Source organism: Semicossyphus pulcher, unplaced genomic scaffold (genome assembly GCF_022749685.1).
Source record: "Semicossyphus pulcher isolate SPU_LCO1_2020_fin unplaced genomic scaffold, fSemPul1.0.p SCAF_4, whole genome shotgun sequence".
Lineage (NCBI taxonomy): Eukaryota > Metazoa > Chordata > Actinopteri > Labriformes > Labridae > Semicossyphus > Semicossyphus pulcher.
In genome coordinates this window covers 25,824,500-25,850,190 of record NW_027211715.1, presented here as the reverse complement: position 1 = coordinate 25,850,190, position 25,691 = coordinate 25,824,500, and the positions used below count along the sequence as shown (strand labels likewise).

Genomic DNA, 25,691 nt, shown 5'->3' with positions numbered 1-25,691 from the left:
AACTTCTTGGTTTACAACAATTTATTACACATTGTGACCAAGTACAAAATACAGCTCAACTATGCAGTTTATTACAGACATCATCTGTCCTCAGGCTAGTTAAAGTGTAGTCAAGAACAGGTTTAAAAATGCACAAAAATAAGGGTTCAGTATACTTGTAAGAAGAACCAAATCTAGTTCAATAAAAAATAATCCTCCGCCGAAAATCTAAAACAGTCTTACAAAACATTACAAAGTACACACAGAAATTACTTATTTTTCCAAAGCACTCGAAGGCAAATTACTGTGACAGGCACGAGTTACAAAAAAGCCTTAAATAACTCAGACGTAAGGATTCTCATCGCTACGACAAAATCATCCGCGGGGGAAACGAGGAAGAGAAATAAATCACTTAAACTAACTTCAACACAAAGCTGATGTCAACCAAATCAGAATAGTTCTTATAAATAGAATTTTCTCTTGTGACAGTTTAATATCGTACTCAGGCCGTGGTGACAGTTGAATTTCATACACTGAACATTTGAGATTGGAAACAAATTTATCACACACGCCGGTTTAATCGATTACACATCAAAGCTTTTTCTTCTGATACAGTGTGAGGAGAGAGATCAGGCCACAAAGCACGCACTTCCTACATCATACAAAGATATATATATTTATAATTTATTATGGACATATTCCCCATATAACACACCGTATTTTCCTATCTAATCCAAACAGAACATAAGACTTTAATCTGAGTAACAGCATGAGGTCAAAGTATCAGAAGTCGGGGAGCCAACAATTCCTATTTTTGTGAATGGGTTTTGGTTTTACAGGTCCAACTGCTCCGACGTGTATTGATTAAAAGATGAAACAACTTCAGGAAAACGAGGGTGAATGAGACGGAGCAGATTCCAGTTTTAGGTGTTTACATCCCGTCTCCATTAGGTCGATTAGTCTGGATTTATTCCTAACTCTGTGGCAGCTGAGAAAGACCACAGCTCTGCATGTATGTATCCTTCCAGCACGCAGAGGAGCCATCACAGGACTATCTTTAGAAGTATTTACATGTAAGGAAACGGGAGCGGGAGACACAAACCGGGACAGTGGCTACATTTAGGTTTAATACTCGCCTCGTATACTCTGAGCCAAAAGGAGCACAGCATAGAAATCTATTGAGGTAAACAAACCAACATCTTACACAGGAGTTCCCTGCCTTCCTGACTACTGCGGGTCCTACAGAGCCATGACTATGGTTAGCTGGTGGGGACGACTCAGGGAAAGGTCCTTTGGGTCAGTAGGTTGCATGTTCGTTGTTGTTTCTTACGTGTGTGTGCGTGAGTGTTTTAGCTGCGAGCTGCAGCAGAGGCAACAAGGAGTGTACACATCTACACCTACTCGACGTTAAAGGTGCTTTGAATCTTGAGGTTTGGAGACGATACATTCATACTGCGGTAGAGGCACAGCTGAGGGATAGATAGACATCTGTAGTGGTGGTTTTCAAAGTTAGCGATCTAAGGCACTCAAATGACACTGGCACAGCTAGTTAAAAAATAAAGAGAGGAGAAGAATCACAAACACCACACACCACCACTCAAAGTTACACGTCCGATAAAAAGGTACTGCACGAAGTCATTCACAGTTGGAACAAAAACAAAGAAAATCAGACCTGTGTTACACCCCTGTGAGTAAAAAAACAAATTAACAACGGACGTGTGAGCTTCCCGGGAGAGACAGCACGCCTGTATAAACGCTAGTGAGGGGAGGACTGACGCTGCTACTTTCTTCTCTATGTACATTGCACACACCGACTGCAGAGGGACGCAGTGTGCTCGGCCCAAACGCCGCAGCGTCCCTAAAGCGCCCCCTAAGGCCGCTTCAGGGTCGCCTTCCATTCAGGGAGAGATGCTGGTGCACGTGGCCCAGCTCGGACTGGACTCACATCTCCTGCAGAGGGTGATTCAATTCGATCCTCTCTCTCTTCACGGCGGGTTCAGTCGGCCCTCGGGACGTGTCGGCGTCACTGCCCAGGTCACTCATCTCATCGGAGAAGGACGTATCTATCGGCACAGGGAGAGAAATAGTTTAGTTATTAAAGCTTTCAGAATTAGGCTGTTAATCAGTATCAGCTTTTTTGTCCTAAATCAGGTCGCAACCCTAATTACTACAGTTACCAAACATCTAAGGCACGATCTGCAAGCTAGGTGGTTTCTGTAATACCGCCCCAGAGGGATAAATAAATCAGGTGACTTATTGTTAGAGAGATTAATTAGGAAGTAATAAGCTTGGGGCAGAGTGCAACACACTAGGTCATGAATTCGTGGAAACAACCAGAGATGAATGAATGAGTTTTGTTCCATTTATTTTTGGAGAATATCAAAGATCCTTTAAAATGAGCTGGGACATAACCACACAAATATCAAAACTAGCGCTGTTAATAGCAAAGGCTTACCTTTCTCCATGAGTGATGGCATCATAGAGCTCAGGTCACTGAACTGTGAATCAAGACAGGAGAAAGTTTTAGACTGTTTTTCAACATCATTTATATCAGTGTTACTACTGGTGCAGCTGCAGCTCTCTTCTTACCTCTCCCATGACAGCGATGGGAGTTTCTCCAGTGGCCTGAGCCACACGGTGCTCCACCAGATAAAACATGTACTCATCATACAGGAGGCGAATCAGGTGGAAAGAGCCAAAGCTGGCTGCACTGCGCAGGGTCAAATCTCTGATCACCATGGAGCTACAGGACGGACAGAGACAAAGACAGGTCATCTGTAAATGCTGTTTGGAGACACTGTTAAAGAGAGCTAACCAGACTGATGCAGGGATTTTAAAGAAGCTGTAAACAGCTTTGTACCTGTAGAAGGACCACTTGAGCAGGAACTGGCGTGCAGCTTTGGGGAAGCTGGGGCTGCCCTGGTGAGGCTTCAGGACCTGAGACACCACGTTGTCGAGCCAGGTGGCCCACTGGTCCAGAGAGCTCTGCTGCTGCAGGGTGACCTTAAAGTCCTGCTCCAGACGCTGAACCACGCTCTCGTCACACTGACACACCCAGGACGCCTGCTCCTGTTAGACAAAACACACACGCCCAACCACATTCAGCAAGAAACCACAACACAGTCTGGATCTTGGGCAACATTTTAACATCAAAGTGTTGACGTGAAATTACCGGGGAAGCTGTCAGACAAGTTTACCTGGACGTTAGCGAAGTCGACCCGGTTGAGGTCAGAGAGCATCTGGTTGATCTGGGAGGTATTCTGGAGGACGGCGCGGGCCGCCTGGGCCAGGTGGTTCAGACTGGTGTAACGCCTCAGGGTCTGGGCAAACGCGCTGACCACGGCCACCTGCACAAGGGAGGCAGAACCAGAGAATCCATCCGTTATAATACAGCACATTATTATAATAACAAGATGATGTCAGGCTTCAATGCAACAGGTTTGGGACAACAGGTAGGGCTGCCTGTGCTTCTAACAGGTGTCCTCCTTGACTCGATGGAGCAACATTTCCTATATAAGACAAGACGTCTTAACATTGCAGTGGAGAAACATGAACGCCACCTCTCTGAAGAGGTGGCAGGGACTCTGCATAGTATTAAAAATATCTTAATTTGTATATTTTACTTGCACATACAATCTAAACAACAGCTCCTGTAATAGGGAATCATCTTGTTACCTTTGTGCGGATAATCTCTTGGGGAAAGTTGGTCATGGCGTTAGTCAGCCAGCCCTCCAGACTCTTGGCAAAGTTACGGATGGCCTGAGTGAGAGTGCCTGAAGACACAGAACAGCCTGGATTACAAGCTGACTTTACTGCAGAAAGTCTTAACAGCAGAGTAATACAATAGCAGCCAACAATAAAGAAGGTACAATCAGTGCTAGAACAGACAGTGAAAATGGCTTTGTGTGTAACGTTGGGTGTGGTGCTGGGGTGTCACTGAGAGCTCAAACTGAGACAGTGAGGAATAGTTTAAGCCGAGTTGTTTTCTTTAGTGTGTTTCTCTTTCACAGTGTGTTTTTAATCTGCATGGTATAGCTCGACTCGCCTCGTCTCGCTTTTGGAACCAGGTCCTCAAGCTGCTCGTCAGACAGAGATGCTGTATGAAACTTGCTTACATTATCCTCAACATGACATTACAATAATCTCTTTTAAACTCTTAAGCATTTGGGAAACACTACACCAAAGCTTTACTTTATGAGTGTGTAAAAGCTGCAGCTTCTCAAGACCATTTATCCACAATCACCCGTAAGCACTCGCACATGCTACCATCAGTGGTCTGGAACTTTAACCAAAGCGGTACAAAAAAAGGACCAGGTTTTGTCCGATACTTTTGAGATAGAAAACCAGAAAAAAACGAGTGGGGTCGAGCCGAGCTGTAAAAACTGCTTTCTTCATATTTACTCTAAATAAAAATATCAGAGGTACTGACTGGGGACGGGACGCAGCACATCAGGGATGAGGATCTCCACCAGAGCCTGGTACAGGATGTGGTCGCAGCTCCTCATCCATAGTCTGACCGGTTCATATTTACACAGAGCCACCAGCTTCTCTCTGGGGATCACACCCTCCAGGTCATCATCACTACACAGACGAGAGGAAAAAAAGATTAAAGTGGTGGAAAGTCGAGTAAAAGGGTTAAACTATTTGACGTTTTATGATAAAAGTTTTAATTTAGCTTGAACACGACCCTAAATGCGAACAGCACAGCCTGCTGATGTGATCTGACCTGTTGGCGACTGTGGTGCTTCCGTCACTAGGTGGCGGTGTTGAATACCAAAAAGTCTGCCAGAGTTTCTCAATGTAGTGGAACTGGAGGTTCATCACCACATCCAAAGTGGCCTGTAGGAGAGCAGCGAGGGAGGGAGGGGTGAGAGAGAAGAAGAGGGAGGGAAGAGAGGAGGGAAAAGAGAGGGAGGAAGGGGGAGGGGGGGGACAAAACATACAGAGCTGAGCCATGGCAACCAGACACACAACAAAGTTTCTACAGGCAGGCTCTCGCTCACTGCGGGCCCTCCTGGTTAGACAATGAGCGCGCTCAAACACAGCTCCCTGCACATTAATCATCAGGAGGATCCTTACGGCCACGTTTAGGCTTCATTTAGGGGTTTAAAGTTATTTCACTCTGTTTTTTTTATCTTGGTCTTTTTAAATTGTGATCAATGCGTGCATTGGCCTCCTTTTCGTGGCAAGGCGCTGACCTGAACTAACCCATGTGACTTCCTCTTTCCTGTTCATATGTATGAGGCTTTTAGAAAGCAGATTACACACACACGCACAAGCACACAAGTGAGCCCTGCACGAGCGTGAAAGGAAGCAGTGGCGAGCTACAGATCCAAAATGATAAGCTGTGGGCGGCTTCAGGGTTCAGTCAGAGAAAAAGTTGTAATCAGGTTATAAAAAGAGGCCAAAGTGAAACAGAGAAGTCAGAGCTGTAGAAAGTTGTGGAGGATACGTCAGCCTGACTCCACATGAGGTCAAACTCTTTTCACCCAGTGTTTCTCCACATCGATCCTGTGCGAGCACAAGCGTAGTATTCACGCCGCGCTTGGAGATTCTCCTCCGTCTCTATCTGGCAGGACGCGCACTTGCCGCTGGATCTTGTTACACAGCAGCGTAGGCTTCAATCACATGATATGTTTTTGCTTCCTCTCCGGCCGTTGCCATGGTAACCTTGTTTACGGTTGCCCCGAGCAACAGGTCAAACACAGAACTCCAAAACAAAAAGGAGAATTCCCCGTCCCCTCCAAACAAGAGCAGGTTTTTTTTTTTCTTCCTTTTTCTCTTCAGCCTCCACAGTTTTGTTTTTTTCACCGCACAGGAAAAACAACTTTAAAGAAGAAAAGAAAGAGAGGAAGAAAGAAAGAAGTGCGGAGGAGAAACAACACATGTTTGCATGCAGGGTCGCAGACAGACGGGCGGCATGCTGCAGTGATTCCCGGATTTAAACCCTTAACACCTGCGCACGCACACACACGCACACACGCACACCGCAGTTTACAGTGTGATTTATTACCCTCAGAGGTTTTATTAAACACCTAATCATTTGTGTTTAAACATTAGTTTAATGGCACAGTTGGTGCCTGAATATTTGCCTGGCGTAACCATGACGTTAGTGAAAACAATGCTGATAAGAAACACAAATCTGTTTACAGCCCAGGTTAAAAAAAGAATAATTAAACTTGCTTTATTCATTAGCCAACTTGTTACCTTTATTAGTGCTGTAGGTTTAAAAGGTGTCAATAAAAGTCTTGGCTAATGTGTTAACAGGTCACTGTTGGCTAACATAAAACCGGCAGAAAAAAGTAAGATGCATAAACATTAAAGACACAACTCAATGAGAGCTGTGAGAGTGACAGAAATGCGCCGGCAGACAAAGACAGGAGCCCGTGCGCCTGTCCACAGACAAGGCAACACAAAGGCCCGAGGGGAGGCCACCACAAAGACACCAAGATGTCCACCCAGCGCGCTGAAAGGTTAATTGGCATGTCTTGAAAGCTGCACAGAGATGAAAAGACGGCTGGAACAAAGGGAGCGTGGTGAGACTGGACAAGGGGAGGGCAGGGATAATATGATAAAGCCAGAGCTTTCGCTGCTTTAATCACAGCAGCTCTCCTGCCAGTAAAGCCCCCAAATTTTAATGTTCAATATCATTTCTGCCCCTCGCACTGCCCGTGCTTTCCATCCTGGGGGGGGGTTGTTCTTACTTGTGCCTGGTCAAACTAATTGACCAAGCACTATGAAGACTAAAGCACTATGAATTATGCTGTGCAACAATGCAAAAATGTCTTTGTGTGGTATAATGCAACTTCATAAATCTTTCTTCATACATTTTCCTAATATATAAATCGTTTTTAGTCAAAGCTGCACCTGTTGACTTCTTTCTTGGAGTCTTCTTTTTGTGTTGTGTAAATGTCTGTATTTAAGCAATTCACCTTGATAAGGCTAGCAGTATTCTTTATTTTTCATAATGTTGAGAAATCCCACGAAAAACAGCGAAACCAAAACTTCTTCTATAATATTTCTTTGACACTTCTTTAACAATTTCAAAATAAAAGTCCTGAGAACAAGCACATATCATGTCAATATACCTAAACTTTCTACATGTATAAAGTTGTATGTTTAATATGCTACTATCAAAGCACATGTAATGCCTATAAAGCACATGATAGGTTTGGTGTGTTATGCTAGTAGCTGCTAATGTAGCCTCAAGCAGAGATGAGCAGCGAGCTACATTGGTCTGGTACGCTCATTTCTTTTTAACGCCAAATCCTCAGATTTGTTTCCTATATAGCTTTTTTCCCCACATATGCGGCAGACCTCCCTTTAGACCTGCAAACTGACTTTGGCGTGTTAAATCGCTACAGTCCCTCTTTAAAGTTATTCCATTAGTATCGACTCGTTAGTGCAGCCTCAGTAAGAACATACTCAAAGAGCTGCAGTGACGGTATTTGTTTAAACTTTTCACAGTAGTGGAAGTTGTTATAAAATTAAAGCTGCTGTGATGTGACTCACCTCGCAGTGGTCTCTGTAGAGTGTCTGCAGCTTCTTGATATCATTCATGTTGATGCGCTCGGGCAGCGGCTGGGTGCCCAAGTCAAGAGACGGAAATGGAGGCAAGGAGTGAGACGTATCTGCATAAAGAGAAAATGTAGACAGGTGTCAGTCATTTTACTCACACACACACACACACACAAACACATACAAAGATAGGCTTGTGAACTCTGGAGACAGAGAACTGTATGGGTAGATCATAAAGTGTATGTCAACAGAGAATCACATCTCCTATAATTGTCTCAAACAAACAAACAGCCAGGCAGTTAAGTTGAGCAATCTGTCTGTTATTGTGTGTCTGAGTAAAGCAAACATGTGACTGCACTCTTCTATTTAATTAGGGGGGGAAAACATGATGAAAGGATATGAAAAAATCTAAAGAAAGAAGATGAGAGTTTAATACACTTCTTTGATCTTTAGTGTCAAACATTTGTAAACAAACAGCTCTAATGACAGCTCACCTATGTACTGCTGGTGGTGCTGGCTCTGAGCAGCGACGGACTGCTCTGGAGTGCTGTTACAGTGCTGAGAGCTCCCACACAGGCTGTCAGACATACCGTCCACCTTCTGTAGGGGTTTGAACCTGTAAAGACGGATGAGCACAAGCCAGGGATGCTGCATTTAGAAGAACTAGGAAAGCATAGCATGAGCCCATAACAAATGCACAGGTTAGAACACCTTCAAATAAAGCAGGACCAAGTGGTGAAATACCACAGGGGTGGCAAATAACACTTCTCTGGTTTACCAACATGATTTGTTTTATTAATGCAAAGGTTTTCACTTAGTTTGGTTGGTGCATTCGAGGTAAAACGGGCGGAATTTGTAGCTGAGATGACAAGGAGTCGCAGAAGTTACCGACGGAGCGTAGCATGGCGCCAGAAAGGGGGCGGAGATTAGCGTGTTGACAAAGGTTTTGTGTTCCCATAAATGCCGATTGGAGCCAAGGCGATAATTACCCGGGTCTAAATTCCGATAGTAACCTTTCCCATTAAGCAAAAAAGCCGAGTGTTAGCGGGTGTTAGCGGGTTTTGTGACCAGTGGGAAAACAGCTAGAGTTACCTTATATGTTTTTATGTAAAGGAACTGGTGTTAGCATGTCAAACACTATAGCTGCATCTGGTAACTGAACATAAGTGAGTACATTGTGACAGCACTAAAAGCAGCTCTATTCTGGTGTTTGGTGAATGTATTGCACTATAAGACGAGTATGGAGACACAGTGAGGCAACTGCCATAAGATAAATGATGTCAATGATAAGATTTATCTTTATCTGAACACAAGGAAATCTCAAATAAACTGTGCCTAAGGAAGCATTAACAAACAGGATGGCTGAGGATGAATGGAAAGAAGTTGTAAGTTGTGACATAGAGAAAGACAATAAGCAGGAAAAGGGAGGAGAAGGTAAAAGTTGGCAGACAGGGAGAGAGTGCTGACCTCTGTTTCTGGTGGACAGGCTGCTGCCTCATGGCCATGTACTGCGTGTCTTCCTGCAGCCGGTTGAGCGGTGAGTCTGGCTTCACCCGGATGCCATAGTAATGATACTTGGAGTTTCCTCTGGTAAAATCAGCGAGAGACAAACCAGAAACCAGTGAGGAGGAGAAGATTTGCCATCAGTGTAATCACTATCATTATCCTCTTCCATCAGCAAGACTCCGATGTCTATAAGCATCAACATACTCGACACATCTATAATGGTGACATGATTACGGTTATCCGCTTCTTCCTGTTCGTACCTGGTGCCGAGGCGGCGGGTCCTCAGGCCCATGAAGACCGAGCGGATGAGCTTGCCAAAGGAGGCTGCATTGACAGGATCCAGTTTCTGTTCCTGACAGTGCCGCAAGTAGTGGTTGTACAAGGAGCACCGGGGCAGGCTCACTCCCTCCGCTGTCTCATAGTTGTCCAGCAGCCACTGCAGCTAAAAACACACAGAGGAAGAGACACGGTCATACATTCAGTGGGGAAGCTGGTCCTGTGAGAGTCAGGGCATCCTATGATCACACCAAAAGGCACAGCACACGCACATATCATGAGGATATATTTTATGGAGTTAAACACCAAAGGGCTCATTGCACTCCCGCTGCGGCTATGCTTAGGCTTTTATATTTATGACTCAGGCATGAAGTGACTACAGCTTTAGGAATGGCTGATTGAGCGAACACTCAAAACATCTGAAGTGCTTTTTATTCTATCGGACAAATCTGCGAGCGAGTTAGAAATGAGGAGGGTACAGTCATAGTTCTGTCTGCAACAGCACCGGCTTTAAGAACTTTTATGAACATCTATAAATACCAGATTCAAAGCAGATACTTCAAACACTAGTCATACAAATTATGTAGAGATTGAGATTGATATGTAGAGATTGAAGAGGACTCAGGATCAGAGTTAGGAAAGCATCAAACTCACAAATGTCCTATGTAAGGAAAAAAGTCTGGATAGAAGAACATTTATTTGATTTAAAAATGTCATAACTTTTAATGACAGCGTTCAAACAAGGGAAAAGGTTACACTGCAATCACATTGTTTTCGACACTGGGTGCACGTCTTGATGAACAGAAATCAATCAAAAGATTCCATGCAAAGTGTTAAGAAATATATAAAAGATGCATTCTTAAAGCAAAAAGTGAAAGCAAATGCGAGTTAAGGACGGAAATAAATTCAGACAATAATGCGCATTGGGACAGTGCAGAGGGTGAGTAAAGCCAGTAGTAAGTTGTGTGTTAAACTCTGCATAACACAGCTAAACACACAGTTCAGCTTTTGCTTTGCTTTTTTCATTTTTCTCGCTCGTCCTTTTCAAAGAAAGTTCCTGGTAAACTTACATGGCTGTTGAGCAGGCTGCTTTTGTGACTTGCAATTCCTTCAGACTTTTGGAGGTTTTCAATCGCCATTTCAAGCTAAAGACAGAAGAGGCATGCAAAAACAAAAAAGTGGACACAGAAGAGGGAGGAGGCAGGAGGGTGAGAGAGACAGAAAAAAAGAGAAGGGGACAGAAGTAAGCAGGGGAATATGAAATGACACACACAGACAAAAAAAAAAGGAAATAAGACTGTTAGCGGGCAGCCAGATCTCTGCATTTCCATTAAAATCAGTCAGTGTTGCAGCCAAATCCATTATCGGCTGACAAAAGCATGCAAATCAAGGGATTCATAGGGTTAAGCTGCTCAGTGAAGGTTTGCAGTCAGACACTCTAATGTATGCAAATAGGAACCACAAACAGGGGCACAGGTCACGTCAAGTTTGGAGACACTAGGTCAACGTACCCCCGCCCTGCCCCACCCCGAAAATCATCACACAAAGTAACTTAGAAATAAAAATCTGACCGAGTGAGTTGTTACTACCACATTAGCAACAGTGTCCCGGTACAAAACACACTGGCATATTAATCTGTCTTTGGACAACAAAAAATAATGGAGTCCAACTGGCCGGCAAAGTGAATGACAAAACCAGGGACGTTCTGTGGAGCTGGAGGAGAAAATCAAGTCAAAAAGAAAAAGATATGTGGTGTTGCAGCCAAACTGGAGACACAGAAGAAAAGGAAAAAGAGACAGGCAGCGTTCCAAGCCTTAAGAAGGCTCCCGAGGGCTCATGGCCAAATGGTAATGAGCCCCAGGGGTTGCTTTGTTTCACAGGGCGCTCAAGTGCCTGTGAAAACCTCTGAAACAAGGCAGTGCTGAATTATTTAAGCCAATGTCCCGATTCTACAGGCTCTCTGCTCTCTGTGTGTTACTGCAGAGCCGGGAGGCCCCAACTCAGGTTGCTGTACACGCTGTGTGTCTCTCCCTTGCCTATCAGGCTTGTCCGGGAGCCTGGCCAGTCTGGACACAGGCTCAGGTAGCGGTGTTGACAGTTAGCACAAGTTGTGTGCATCACACAACATCACCTGGTTGTGTGGATCTCTGCTCTTGTAATGATTACATAATAAGAACTTATTTCTGTACTTTAGAGAATAAAAACTTTATTTTTGCTGTATGAAGATAAATGAAACAATCCCGTACGTATATTGGATCAGTCATTCTGTATTTAGTGAGCGTAAACCTCTGCTTCTTCTTGGCTATGATGGCTTATTAAACCCACACTGTTGCAAAAAGTAGTTCAAAGTAGCACAGAAACGTTGGTATGGCTCACCATAGCTGAGGAGGAGCGTGATGAGTGGGATATGTGGTTGCGGTTCCCCTCCATGCTGCCTCCGTGGATCAGGTAGGTGCTTCCGCTTGAGATGATGTGGCTGCTGCCCACGTCCATCGCGATGCCCACCATGCCATGAGAGGGCACCCCACCACCGGCAGAGGAGACAACTGTGGTGACGTGAGCTCCGCCGGCCTGTGAGTCAAAGTAGGTCCCTCCGCTGCTCTGCCCGTACAGCTGAGCCTCGGGGTTGTAGGAGTAGGCCGTTCGGCTAGAGAGAGGTCGTAGTAGTTAGCATTCAATGATGATGCACCACTAATTAAGTGTAATACGCTATGTGCCTCTTCAGTTTTACCTCTGGGACAAATAAAGTGATTTCAATTGAACTGAATTGCATAATCTTGTTTTCATACAAAACCCTGTAACTGATGTGTGTGATGGGATTTAAAACATCAAATCAAACATCAAGCTGTGGGGGAAAATAACACTTTGGCTTCATTTATGGATTTTGATTAGAGACACTTATGAAGCAGTTGGATGTTGAAATGATGAAAGTGGTCTGGAAAGTCTTATTTTTCATTAGGCTTTTCATCCAGCACTTATTCATACATAATTCAAGATGACCCTGCATCTGAAGTGAGCGGTGCATAATATTATGCACAGTGCTGTGTGATTTTAAAGCAAAAAATGTTTTACAGCACTTATTCTGAATAAGAATGGCAACTTTATTTCCAACAAATGAGGGAATAAAATATGTAAACTTATTACTTTAATGTGCTGTAATTCAATTTTATGCTTTACTGGGTTGAAATCCTTATTTCACAGAACACATGAACCACACATGGTAAACGTAGATTGCTTTGTTATCATTGTGGAGTCACATTACTTACATAGTTCCATTGGTGTAAACAGCATCTCCGCTCTCTCCTACATATTGGACCTGGGATGGGTAAACATGTTGCACTTGCTGCACCTACAAAGAGACATTTGGAAATTAAATCAGGAAGGTAAAAATCTGTATTTACGCTTTTAGTATTTGTACAAATGTAAGTATGCATTCATCCTAAATAAACTGACTCGTTTAATCATGCAAGTACTGCATTAAGTAAAGATATTCCCTTGTGGGTGTAGGTAAGTGCACATCTATTACAGTGTGTACATAAAGTGCAGTGAAAAAGTCTGTACACCCCTTGATATTGTATAATTATTTGAATGAATTTAAGATTATTAACACTGCCTACCTCGTCAAGACCTTCTAAGGTTCTTATGCAGAGGTTGTGGTTTATTTGCAATGCTAAATAAGCGCATTGTTTTTAAAGGGGAGTGTAAAAGTTGGATGGAAGAAAAAATAGGATTGCATTGCAGGCTTATTTTCCCTTCAATTTCAAAGAAAAGTTGATAAACTGATATAACTGGAACTGAAAAAGATGTGGTTTAATAAAGACAAGCTTGATTTGACAAACATCACAACTGGTAAATAAAGACAAACTGAAACATACATATGTTAAAAAGCAGCAAAGAAACAGTTCGTCTGTTATTGGCTAAACTTCAGGCATGTAACATGACCCGGATATATGAGATGAGCTAATAGCAGACAGTCAGTTCTGCTTCTGGTCACTGTTAGACATCACACAGAGTTTGTGTTGGGATTTGGTTCAAGCCTCCAGGAATCACTGGGCTTTGCTCCAAGCTCAAATTACATACAATGGTAACACATTATCACAAACGATTCAACTGTTACAGGAAGAAAAACGCTCATCACACACAATTAATCTCTCTTTGTATAACCAACAATGAGCTTAATGTTTATTAAACAAAGAGTTGTATTAAGATGTTATTTTCATGTTATTCATGTATGCAGGCAGTGGGGCAGGCTCAGCCAGAGAGAGACATTTCTCTAACGCAGGAAGAGAGGCACAAGAAGCAGGAGAAACAGTTTGACACATGCCCTGGATGAGCAGCTTTCGGTGGAATGAGTGGGCAACAGATGGTCGAAGGCCAAACCTAAGGCGCATCAGTGTGACTGCTCTTATTTACTCAGATGAGACATGAAGCGTTTGTAAGGGACACAAATAAGCCCATGTTAAACAGGCTATATGCAACACTGGATTCTGTTGATTTATACTCATAGAAAATAATCTTTATGTTCTTGAAACACCGTATAGGTCTCCAGGTTGGTCACATAAGTCAAAATAATATTTTTTAAGGGGTGTACAAATATTTTCACAGCACTGTACAAGTCCGTACGGTACTGTGTACCTGCTGAGGGACCTGTTGAACCCTGGGTACTGAAAGCTGCTGTGCTTGTCCTCCCTTCTGAGCTGAGCCTGTGGCTTGAACCAGCACCCTCTGTGTGGATACAAGGCATAACTCGATTACATAGGTATGCACGCACAATCACACACGTACACAACATTGTAAACACATGACGGTCAACATAACATAGGCAAACATATAAAGAAATGTCCCCCTCAAGGCCTAAGACTTAAGCTGGACGTTGATAGATTTAAACTGAATGTCAGTACAGGACATTTTCTCAGTGTTCTGATCGGATTACAGGCAAAGGCAAATTCAGACTGTGCTCTATAGATTCAAGATGTACTTGTTCAATGAGGCAGGGAAAAGTCAGGGCAGAAAATAGCATTAAAATGATGAAGGATGCATCTGCTGACAGAGTTGACGGGTGGCTTCAGTTGCTTCCAAGTAACAAATTGGAACCACTATTATGAGTGCATCCAGGAGAACATCAGTTGTCAATATTTTGCACTGTTTCTTTTCAGACACCATGCACAAGCGCTCAAATACAGCAGCTAGCAGCATGCTTGGCTTCTGAAATAACTTGGATTTTATGGTTAACATTTGGAGAGAAACTGGGTGGAACATTTATTACAGATTTTCCCCATTTGTCCTGTCATTACAGCTGGGTGGAGGTAATACGCTACCTGCTGGGAGGCTGGGACAGGCTGTACCACAGGGGCCTGAGCTGATGATGACGTCCGCAGCGCTGCCACGCTGGTTGTGGTGTCTGACGCTCCCTCTGAGCTCTGCATGCTGGTTTTCAGGGAAGACATAAAGAAGGAAAAAGGAGAAGGGACATGAGCAGGGGAAGTTTATATACCACACTGTAGAATTAATCTTACAGGTAACACTGAAGTTCGAGTGTTTCAAGCCTCAACAAATGGACAGCCATACTAGATTAATGTTCTCCAACCCTTCTCTCTTTGAGCTAACAGGATAGTTATTGATCCCCAGGGGGTTTCTGGCTTTTCCAAGTCAAGCTGAGTCAGTGAAGATCTCCGAGCGCCAGAGGCCGCCCACCCTTGCACTTTATCAATAGCAAAATAAGCAGCCCAACAGTTTTACACAGACACTCCTGGTCCTGCTGACAGATCAGACCCAGGTGGAAAAGTTACAGTACAGGAGTTCAAGTTACCAACAGGACTGAACTGCTTCCTGAGGACCAAACCCACTGCTCCCGCTCGGCTTTCCACTGGGTGACAATGTGCACAGCATAGCAAAGGGGAGCTAAAAATGGAGTTACACAAAGGCTCTTAAAAAAAAGGACAGAAAGGGAAAGAGCGGGAGTAAGGGCAGGGAAGAGAAGAATGGAGCTGCAAGGGGGGAGTAAGTAGTTAAAAAACAACTTCCCCACTCTCTCTCCCTCTAAGAAAAAAAACGAATGGGGAAAAAGATGAAAATGGCAGTGGGGCTCCAGCCCCTGCCAGGGTCCTGATGATATCCAGCGTTTGTTTCGAGCGAGAGCTGCTCTCTGAGGGCTCCAATAATCCAGCTGATATGAGGAAATTCCTCAATGCTTTGTAAACGTTTGTCGGTTGCTATGGTGAGGAATCCATGACGACCACCCCCAACTCAACCCTCCTCCTCCACTCCCCCTCCTCTATTCACTCCTCCACCCCCGCCCCCCTTCACCCCCTTTTATGAAGCTCTTGCACAGGAACTTTCGAGTGTGGGAGGGGGAGGAGGAGGATTAGAATAAGGCAGAGGGAGATACGGCACAGTTGGGGGGGGGGGGGATTGATGAGCGGTGTTTGGTTGAAGGCAGAGATCCAGGAGCAACTGGAGGAGTCAGCCGCTTGTCGAGAGAACGGTGTTCATCGGGAGCATTATTGCAAGACACAACCTGCTCTAGACAAGCCATAAATTGGCTATAATACACGACAGGCACTAAAATGTTATTTTGATTTACTACAAGAGATCTGACAAAAACCATTCAGGCTGCAGTACTCAGGAGGCTGTGCTTTTAGATGAAAGCAACAGGTGCAGCCCGGGTCCTTCGACTAAACCTAAACTTTCTGACGGGGCTGCAAAAGGCTTCATAATAAACACATTGCAAGAAACTGCATGCATCGCAATTATTAAGACTCTAAACTATTTAATTGCACCATGCATTCACATCGGCATGCAAAAATGTGATTGCTGAGAGGGAGCCCTGGATAAATGTGTCTCTTAAATTCATCAATAAATTACAAGACTGCCACTGTCACCATGTGACAAATTGAACTCAGACAGAATAACAAAAACAAATCTAACATGTGACTCAGAGAGAAGACAAACGGGGAAAAAATGAGTCAGAATCGAGGGAACCACACTGGTGATAGAGAGAGAGAGAGAGAGAGGGGAAATACATGTAACCATCCAGAGTTCCCTCATAAATGTTGTGCACAAACCCCCCAAAAAAAGTCTCATCCTCTTTTGTGGAAGAGTTGAGATGATACAGGATAAAACCACTCATTTATAAAACCACCTAAAATGTTGCCATTAAATACAACATGGTGAAGCTATCACTGACAATACCACAAAATCCCCACAACCCATAATCACGGAGCTCCCACAAGCAAGAGGAGATAATAAGGGAAAAAGTTTTACTAAACCATAGATCCCATACGAACTTGACCCTAAATAGTAAACTAACTGACTGCACCGCACTTAACATTTGAGCAAGTCTGACACTTTTACTTTTCATTTCTGCATTGAAAGTTAATCATAGCATCAGTCCTACATCAATCACAGATCTGGGAAAAAATACAAACTGTATGCAGAAGGAATGTATATACTTTTTTTATCTGCAAATATCTGATATGATATTTGGCATTGATCAGATTGACCTTGCTTCAGATATGCAGCTTTTTGCAGCACTCAAATTTACAAAAATATTCCTCAACTTAACTGTCAACCGTGGTAACTTGGATTGACATAAGCAATCATTTTGGTGTAACTTGCACTACTGGAACATAATATAGCAGAAGCAAAGTGTACCTTTAAGACAGAAAAACAACAGTTTTGGGTGTGCCACCGCTGGCATTTTCCATGTGTGGAAACTCTGCCACAGGCAAAGAAGCAGCTCTGCCTACATGACTAATAAGACTGGAGGAGGCCTATGTTGAAATTCTTGATATGTGTCAATCTTCAGACGCAAACATGGTCCTGCGCAGGCAGCACTCCATATGCAGTCTACCCTGACCAGCTTCTCTGAGTCAATATTCAATGTATTTACTGGCAGATAGGATAATTAGCACTTATTTGTGACGTCTTCTGAGGCTGTTTTTCACATTTTTCTTTACGGTCTTTAAAATCCAAAAGAACTATTATCAAAATGGTACCAACAAGAACCAAACATTTTTAAAGCCGCTGCCGTGCTCCTTCTTCAGCAAGGAATTTCTCTGTGAAGTGTCACTAAGGTTATAAATACACTTGCAACAATCCCTTCATTTATCTTCAGACTTGTCATTTTCACCAGAGGAAGTGACAGATGCCCGGGGGCTTCTTTACGCTATTAAGGAGTGGGTGTTGAGGCAAGACGGAGGAGGAATAAGGAAGCAGAGCACTGACCAGCACGTTTTCATCCATTAAAGCTCAATTAAAGAGCTGGCTTTAATAGGTATGGTGAAGTGTGCCGAATCGTTGGGTTGGAGGGGGAGAGTCAGGAGCGAATGCACACAGAGTCTTTCTGCTTAGTGTTCAGGGGAGGTTAAAAGCCACACAAATTCCCCACAAGCAGCTCTGAAAGGCACAAAGGTAGACCACAGCAGGAGACATAGCACGCTGCTGCAAAACTGCTTCTCTGGAAGGGCTGCTGCTCGGGGCCAAAGCTTTCTGCCCCCGACCCAGAGACAACTTCACACACACAGATCTGTTTTCATGTCAGGTCTGTAAGCCTGTTTTCATTCACTCAAATCCCAGATGAGCACTTAACAACATTAGCACAACAGCCCCTCCTTTAAAGAGTTACCTGAGTTTTAAAAGCAAAACGGAAACTAGAAGAGACGCACGTGAAAGAAGCCCAAAGCCTCACAAACTGTCACTGAAGCTACAGTGTATCATGTTAACAGTGCAGCCGAGAGTTAAACATCTGTCACTGACAGATCTGCCTCACACAGGGCTCAATCACTGAAAAACACATACAGATGTTCAATTAAAAGCAGGAGCCCACAGTCTTGGCTCTTGTTTGCACTGGCCCACATTGTTTGCAGAGCAACAACGGTTGCTAGTGGCAACACCGTCCACTCCCGTTTCCAGGAGCCTGTTGCTGAGCAACCAACAGAATACTTCCCAAACCAAACAATGCCATCCCCCCACCTGATCCCTCCATCTCACGCTCAGAAGAAACTTACAACAATAAATACTATGTAAGCTATTAATTTCAGACACCAGGGGACACGGGGGCAGAGTTATGTAAAAATGTGCAGACTTTATGCTGCTTTAGACTTGATTGAAGGAGACAGGATGAAGTGCTCTGTTTTTGTAGCTACTTGGTGCTAAAAAGAAGGAGGAATGTTAAAGTCATTATCAGGAAGACAGTCTTTTCTTAAAGGTCGCTTTTTGGCCTGCAAGATATGAGAAAAATCTGCAATTACATTGTTCAATTGTGTGATGACGATATAAAGTGGGATAAATAAACAAATATTATAGTATATATTATCTGCTGTTCTACATGTTTTACATAGTACTTGTGTTTGCAAAATTTCTCTCCTGAATCCAAACTAACTCTAAAAAGCTGGGTCTTTTTCATCACAAGATTGACACCAATTAATCAGAGGGTAACTAATGGCTAGCTGGGGCTTCATCTGATTTGCAAACTGTTGAAAAGCATGGCTAACATACACAGGGCTCTATCTAACATGCAAAATATATGCATGCTCTGTGATTAAGCATGGCGTGTTTACATAATTGTTTCATGGCAACAAAGGCAGTCTTTTGCAATGTGTTTAGTGTGTGCGCTCATATTACGATAACAATGAAAATGTGAGTTTATTGTGCAGCCCTTGTTGCTTTATAATCACGCCACTCAAAAACAACACTTGAAAAAGCAAGTTGAGTCTTTCCAAAGTTCCTTGAGCAGAGGGGTTGGAGAAACAGCTTGAGCAGAGACGCTTTTTCCAACTTGATAAAACAAAAATAAAGCCATTGCTTTTGAAGGGACGTCATAAAGCACATTTGTTCAGCACTATGCAGACGCATTAATCCCTGATACCAGGTGGAGCAACAGGTTTTTGATGAGGCTTTTAACATGTGTTGTCTAATTTGAGACTCTAAACTACCACAAAACTAATCTATTTTCATTTTCAGGGTTGAAACAAAAGCACTCGCCTCGCTTTTCTTTGATTTCATTAAAAAAACCTATAGGATCACACAGCCACACGCGCTCGCACAAAGAGCGAATTAAGATATGATAAGAGATTTCCACAACAGAGGCTGTTCTTCAAGCCTGTCTCATTAATTCATGGCTAATCCAATCAAAGCAGCTCTCGGGGTCTGCAGATGGCAGAGTTTAAGGGGGTAGAGAGAGAGAGAAAGAGAGAGAGAAAGAGAGAGAGTGAGAGAGCAGAAATAAGAGGCACTGACCACTGTCTCTGATCCAAGCGCCCCCTCCTCCCCCTCCCCACCTCTGGTCATCAGCACGACCTGTCCTCTCCGTCACCATGTGCGCTGCAGGCCTGACAGCCGCAGAGAGAAAGATCAAACCGTTGCCATGGAGATTGTGTGGTCGCCCGTGCTCAACACCGGCAACTTCCTCCAACGCCCTACCTCTTCTAACCCTTTCCAGATTTTCACTGCCCCCCCATTCGCCACCCAACAGCACTCATCCTCAACATTTGAAGTCTCAGGAACATATTTTTTTTAGAGGTCAAACTGGGAAACAGTGACGACAAGCAGGGAAGGAGCAGGGAGACGGTCACAACTGGGAATGTCATCAGGCTATAGTCATACGTGTGGGCGACTCCATTTCACAATTACCCATATAATGTGCTCCTACGCTGCCATACTGTTTAAACTAATGATGAAACTTCTCTCAGGTCACCTGGCTGCTTTAATAGATGCTGGACACTGAAGAAAATATAAATACTAATAGTTTTATTTGGAAATCTTACCAAAAAGCCACAACAAGCATGTAATAACCCTTTTGAACCACTACCTCACCTCAAGGCCTTTATATTCATCCTGTTTTAACGCTTTCACGTCTCTGAATATATTCATAAAACCAGAAAGAACTCAGTCAGCACACCTAGCCCTGCAAGTACTGCACACTCAACAACATTCAATAAGATTTCACATCACAATAAAAATGTTAACAGATTTAAAAATGTCTTTCCTTTGAGTAAAAGCACTGAGTACTGAGAAAGTTCCTTTTTTAAATCCTGTACTCACAAGGGTCCTCCATTGAGATCAGGAACTAATAACTTGTTCCATTACGGGCCACAGCCTACCTTTCCACCTAATTTATGACATATGTCAACAAGTTAATAAGAGTTCCTGCTGACAATGTGACAAACACAAAGAGCTGCATACATAACCTCTGTTCCCGAGGCATGATGCTGTCTCTTCAAAGTCTTCACAGGTAACTGCATTAAATCAAAACCAACCAACAAAGCTGAGAAGTTGGAGTCATATAGCCCAGCCCAGACTTGCATCCTGTGCCTTCGGAAGTAAAAAAACTCACTCAAGAAGCAAAACGCTTACACTAACAGTCTTGAAATCTACTTCCACTTGCTCTCTTAAACAGGTGTGTATCCAACCCTTGGACTTTTATTTCCCAGGGAACCACATTCTGCTGAGATTACCTCAGATGCTGGCAGTGCGCTGCCTCGATCTTGACCGATGAACCTGAGATAAGCGGTTTGCAGCACTGAAGGAGTCTACCTTCTTGGCAAGCGTTGACTCCGCAGAGATATGACACTGAGAGAGAATCACCACACTGTATGTACAGTATGCTTTCACAGGCACTATTTCACACAAACAATGAGTCATCAGTTAATGCTTGAAATCTGAGACAAATCCCAGTGCTTGTTGTTCACACAGTGCCAGGCTGAATACTTGCTATCAGACTTAGATTTAAGTATTTAATACCTCTAGCATTGGTGATTTAACATGGTGTGATTGCAATACAGCAACCTACAGTAAAAACTCATTCTGAAGGATTGTTTTACGAGCATTCATTCAAAATTCTTTGCGTTTCAACTTTTTATACAGAAACTGAACATGGTCTGGATTAATCATTTTCTCTGTAGGCTGCAGGCAGATTCAGTGATATTTGACATGAGAAAATTAGGATTAGCATAACATCAGCAGCATTCACTTGCTAATTTAGTAAATGTTATGCAGTATCATTTCCAGATCATTTACCATCTAATTACTTAAGTATCTGAAAGAAAGGGTTGCTGCATGGTAATTTGCATCAGGCTAGCAATCACAGAACATACAGTAACAGAAGGTGAAAGGATGCAGCTTACAAGTTCTCTGTTGGTGCAAAACCTCACATAGTCGCTGTTGATTTCTTGGCGTTACCTCTTCGGTTTCCTAGGACTTGAACATTTCCAGGACGAGAATCCAGATCACTTTCACTGCTTTCACTACCCTGACTACAATTCGCAACACTCGACACAAACGTTGTCAACTCTTACGTGACAAATAAATGACATATAATGTTGCTTTAAACTACCACCCATAATGAACATTAACATGTCCTCTCATTTGAAGCTAATTAGGGTTGCACTGTAAGGAAATCCACGGTCGCACCAAAACAGGGTTTTTGCCACCTGTAACAATGGCATCCTCTGCCATTGTTTCCCACCAAAACTCCTGATTAAAAAGCTTCTTAAGATGTGAACTGCAGACCAAACAACTTCACTTCAAAAACACAGTCTGGATCTTCTTCTTGGCTGATCGGGTATAGACCAAGTCCTGGTTCTGGTAATTACTTTGTAGCAGGTTTAAACAGACAGAAGTCCTGTTTTAAGCCAAATAAACATCTTAACAAAGTAGCCTTAAACTCTACAAAAGAAAGGAAAAGTGCAGAGAGGATAGGGGGCTGCTACTATCCCTGCCTGACAGAGAGAGTTAGGGGGGGTCAGTCATTGTAATGCAAATGTCACTGCCTTGTCTGCTGTTTGTGGCAGGAAATTTAATTAGCAGTTGTGTAGCCCCGATACAAACAGGTGGAATGTTAAGAATGCTCCTGATGACACACACGCAGACGGAAAAGACAGACTGAAAAACATTTCATTTCACGACAAGTTTCAACTTGTTGCCACCGCGCAGGGGCCAATCAGTGGCAACAGTTTTTCTGGTATATGACAAGGTCTGTTTTTGTTGTATCCTAGCAGCGTAGGCCTACAACGATTTCCAAACTCTTTGTAGCTGAAAGACTTGATCTGACAGTCACAAGGACACTTAAACTATTTTCCTTTCAACAGATTCTTATAAAACTGCAACGGCACATCACTTAAGTTAAAAGCCCTTCACAAATAAATGAATTAAGGAGATTATGAAACTGAAACATTTCATGTGTACAAATGGCACCATTATTTTCCACTTAACAAGCCCCACAAGGCATTCTCCTCTCTGTTATTTTGCTTTGCTCAGTGATTTCCTGACATGCCTTTGACTGGAGTTATGGGACAACCCATTAAGACTGTGTTAATATCAGTTGAAAGAAGTGCAGAAGACAGGCAGTTCAGTTAGCACAGCAGGGGGCAAATGCATCTCTGTGTGGATATGATCAACTGTAAACAGAGGCAACAACAAAAGTGATGGCCGCGGCTGAGTCTGTGTCTATATCTGTAGCAGGCTATTGGATTGAGAACGTCTCCCCCAGGCAAGAGCAGGCCTCATCAAGATAAGCTAAATACAGCATGAGCATACACACAACACATCCACACTGCACACTCATGAAGGTGCACACACACTCACACACACAGGACACGTGATCAAAAGCTGTGTCAGGTCACCCGCTGCCCAAGAGACCACTGCAGCTGTCCTATTGATAGCTGAACTGTACAACACACACATGGGTCCATTAAACTCTCAAAATGGCATACAGGGGATGGTGGACACTGCTATGCACAATCCTATGAGGATGATAGAGGAGGGTTAGGTTTAAAGAAGGAGCATGGTTTCCTGGAAATCACAGCCTGCACACTTAAGTTTGGTCAATGAACTTTCTGAAATACTCATTAATAATTTTCTGAACTTAACAAGCCAGTATGACATTTCTAACAACTCTCCAACCACTAGCTTCTTTCTGCTTTGTTCAATTCTCTTCTTTGAGCACCATTTCTTTCTGACCTGCCTCTGCAAGCCAACGCTATGCACTCTCACCACAAAGAGGGAGATGAAAATAACCTGATTAAAACACTGACTTTTAAAAGAATAACGTTTCGCCCCCTGGCCCACTCCATCCTCTCTCTTTCCATGACTTGGGTGTATTTGTGTATCAAGTTGCCATGTAAACATAACAGTGTCACGCTCAAATTGGGGGGTGGGGTTGGTGGGGGTTACACACAGCGCAGTCATCTCTGTATTTTCTTTGAAGCCGCACTAAGCTGTACGACAAATTCAAGTTTCTTTCTCTGACACTTGTGCAATGCGAGCCTAGTCTTCTGTTAATATGCATTAAATTCTTCTTGAACTTTATATTACGAACTGGCTTTTTTGACCCCTTTTCTCTTAAAAGGAAACAGATATTGACCTGCATCAATAATACATCACATACTTTAATTAATCTTTCAGCTCCCTTCTTTTACAAGGTGAATACTTTATTTAAATACACAACTGTGAACATTTATAACTCAATTCATTAGTAGCAAGCAGAGCTTTAATTAGAGACATTTTCATGCTGCAAAGATTCCTCCTGATGCTTCAATAATAGCGAACAACATTACAAATGACCGAGCACCTGACAGCTGTCTCTGAAAAGATGGTTCATTAGAATTAATGTAGCTCTGGGGACAAAAAGAGACAGACTCCCCAAAGGAGAAAAAAGGTGTGCAAAGTGCGGGAAACCTGTCACAGCCACACTATAAAACTAATGAAAGGAGGAATAAAAATCATTGGGGGTCTACGTTTCCTTGATTTCTCATTAACACTATAGCACAGATTGATATGAGCCTGTGACTCTGAAAAAAGGTCAAACAGCAGCTCTAATGAGACCTGCAGCTTGAAAAATGAAGCAGTGCCACTGGGAACAACTTGGCTATTAGCAATCATTCGCTTTTGGGTCTTTTCCAACAGGTACATCAGAATCAGAATCAGTTTTACTGGCCAAGTATGTGGGCACACACCGAATTGACTCCGGTTTTTCTTAGCTCTCAATGCAGACACATAAATTGACATGCTATACTTAAAAACGACGACAGGTTAGACAAGGTAACGCATATTGTTCAGGTTGTTACAAGAGGTAGATGGTTGTAGTATTTTCATTATACAGAGAATGTGAATTGACACTTTGACAAAGTTAACTGTTCATCAAAGTGACAGTCTGGGGAAAGAATAATCAGTTAAACTGGAAAAAATATTAGATGGTGCTTTATTTGTTGTATTGAAAGGATAATAAACAGCTCTAATTATTCATCCAGTTAAGATAAAGCAGTAGTTTCCTACCTTGTTGTAAAAGCACAAAACCAGTTACTTTAAATACTCCATCCCTCTCTATTGACTGTAAAAACTGAGCAGTATAAGAGAACCAACACAGCACCACCTAGCTGTAACATATCCCGTTATTAAAGCTTTTCTGAAATATCAACAGCAACATAACTTTTTGGAGTATCACCTTTGTTCCATTTAGAAAACAAACGTTACACAATGTGGCAAAGATGAATCAATGTTGCCAATTTACTATGCTTATGAGACAGATCAGTGCTCACGTTTGGCAGGGCTGTAACAGTAAGTGTCGTAACGTCGCCAGAAGTTACGCCATATAGTCGTTTATTTCTGTTACGATACAATGTATCAAACCAACGCACACATTACGTTAAAGTGTCCTCTGAAATGAAAGTCAGACTCCTGTTGAGTTAACGGACGTTTGTTTCAGTTTGAACACCTCGACCAACGGTGCTAACGCTAGCTAGCCTTGTTCCCACCTGCTTGAACACGGTTCTGAACAGCATATTCACAAGAATTAACTTTGTAGGCCCACTGACAAACTACACAGAACGGCCGCTAAAACGCAAACAAACGGTTGAACTCACAGCTGAACTCGCATTCATCGCTGCTTGCTTCCCAAGTTAGCATTAGCTGTAGCTTGACTGATAGCCTCGCCATCCATCCTACTGGGATCGGGCTAGAAGTGCGTTCAGTTCTCGACACCCACTGCACAACGAAGCAACAAGTGTAAAGTGGTGTCGAGACAGTTTCAAACAGGGAGAAGTGTTGAAGAGGTAAGTAAGCGTAGGAAAATAAGTTTGCGGAGATGAAATTGTGTTTTTTTTCTCCCCCGAGCTGACTTAAGTGCAAGAAGCAGTTGGCAGTAAAAGGTGAACGTCAGTTAAATGGAGAGTGGAAGCCGTTCTCAACTTGGGGCGGATGCCACAAAGAAGGAAAGTTATGTTGTGGAAAATAACCAACACTGCCAGCAAAGCATTCGATTCCGGAGCATTTTTTCTCCAAATTTAGATAACCTCAGAATCTAAATTCTATAAAATTATAGTCACCTTTGATTTCAGAAAAGTTCTGCCCCGGCTCGGCTCTCTTTCCTCTCTCACACTCGCGCGGCTACTTCCAGATGCTGCGACTGCTGTTGC

The 25,691-nt window shown here is 43.1% G+C and overlaps 1 protein-coding gene across 2 annotated transcripts; it reads right to left on the bottom strand.

Annotated features, from left to right (window-relative positions):
* Window positions 1-12: 12 nt before the first annotated feature.
* rfx2 (regulatory factor X, 2 (influences HLA class II expression)) lies at window positions 13-25,691 on the bottom strand. Of its 2 annotated transcripts, none has more exons than XM_069679392.1 (18): window positions 25,602-25,691; window positions 14,598-14,706; window positions 13,915-14,004; window positions 12,546-12,628; window positions 11,656-11,926; window positions 10,350-10,424; window positions 9,264-9,445; window positions 8,965-9,084; window positions 7,992-8,113; window positions 7,492-7,610; window positions 4,706-4,818; window positions 4,409-4,560; window positions 3,655-3,752; window positions 3,177-3,326; window positions 2,840-3,048; window positions 2,569-2,722; window positions 2,435-2,477; window positions 13-2,042 (listed from the first exon to the last, which is right to left on the bottom strand). In XM_069679392.1, the coding sequence occupies exons 2-18, from the start codon at window positions 14,703-14,705 to the stop codon at window positions 1,921-1,923; spliced, it is 2,211 nt and encodes a 736-aa protein (XP_069535493.1). In that variant the 5' UTR covers window position 14,706; window positions 25,602-25,691; the 3' UTR covers window positions 13-1,920. The 2 variants fall into 2 exon arrangements, with proteins under 2 accessions (XP_069535493.1, XP_069535492.1); XM_069679391.1 differs by lacking the exon at window positions 25,602-25,691 and adding an exon at window positions 25,140-25,215.

Bases quoted from the DNA above. Each gene is read 5' to 3' on its own strand.
- rfx2 (XM_069679391.1), bottom strand. The intron at 4,561-4,705 runs GTCAGATCACAT...TCGTCTGTGTAG, and splicing joins AGCACCACAGTCGCCAACAG to TGATGATGACCTGGAGGGTG. The intron at 3,049-3,176 runs GTAAACTTGTCT...TTTGTCTAACAG, and splicing joins TCGACTTCGCTAACGTCCAG to GAGCAGGCGTCCTGGGTGTG.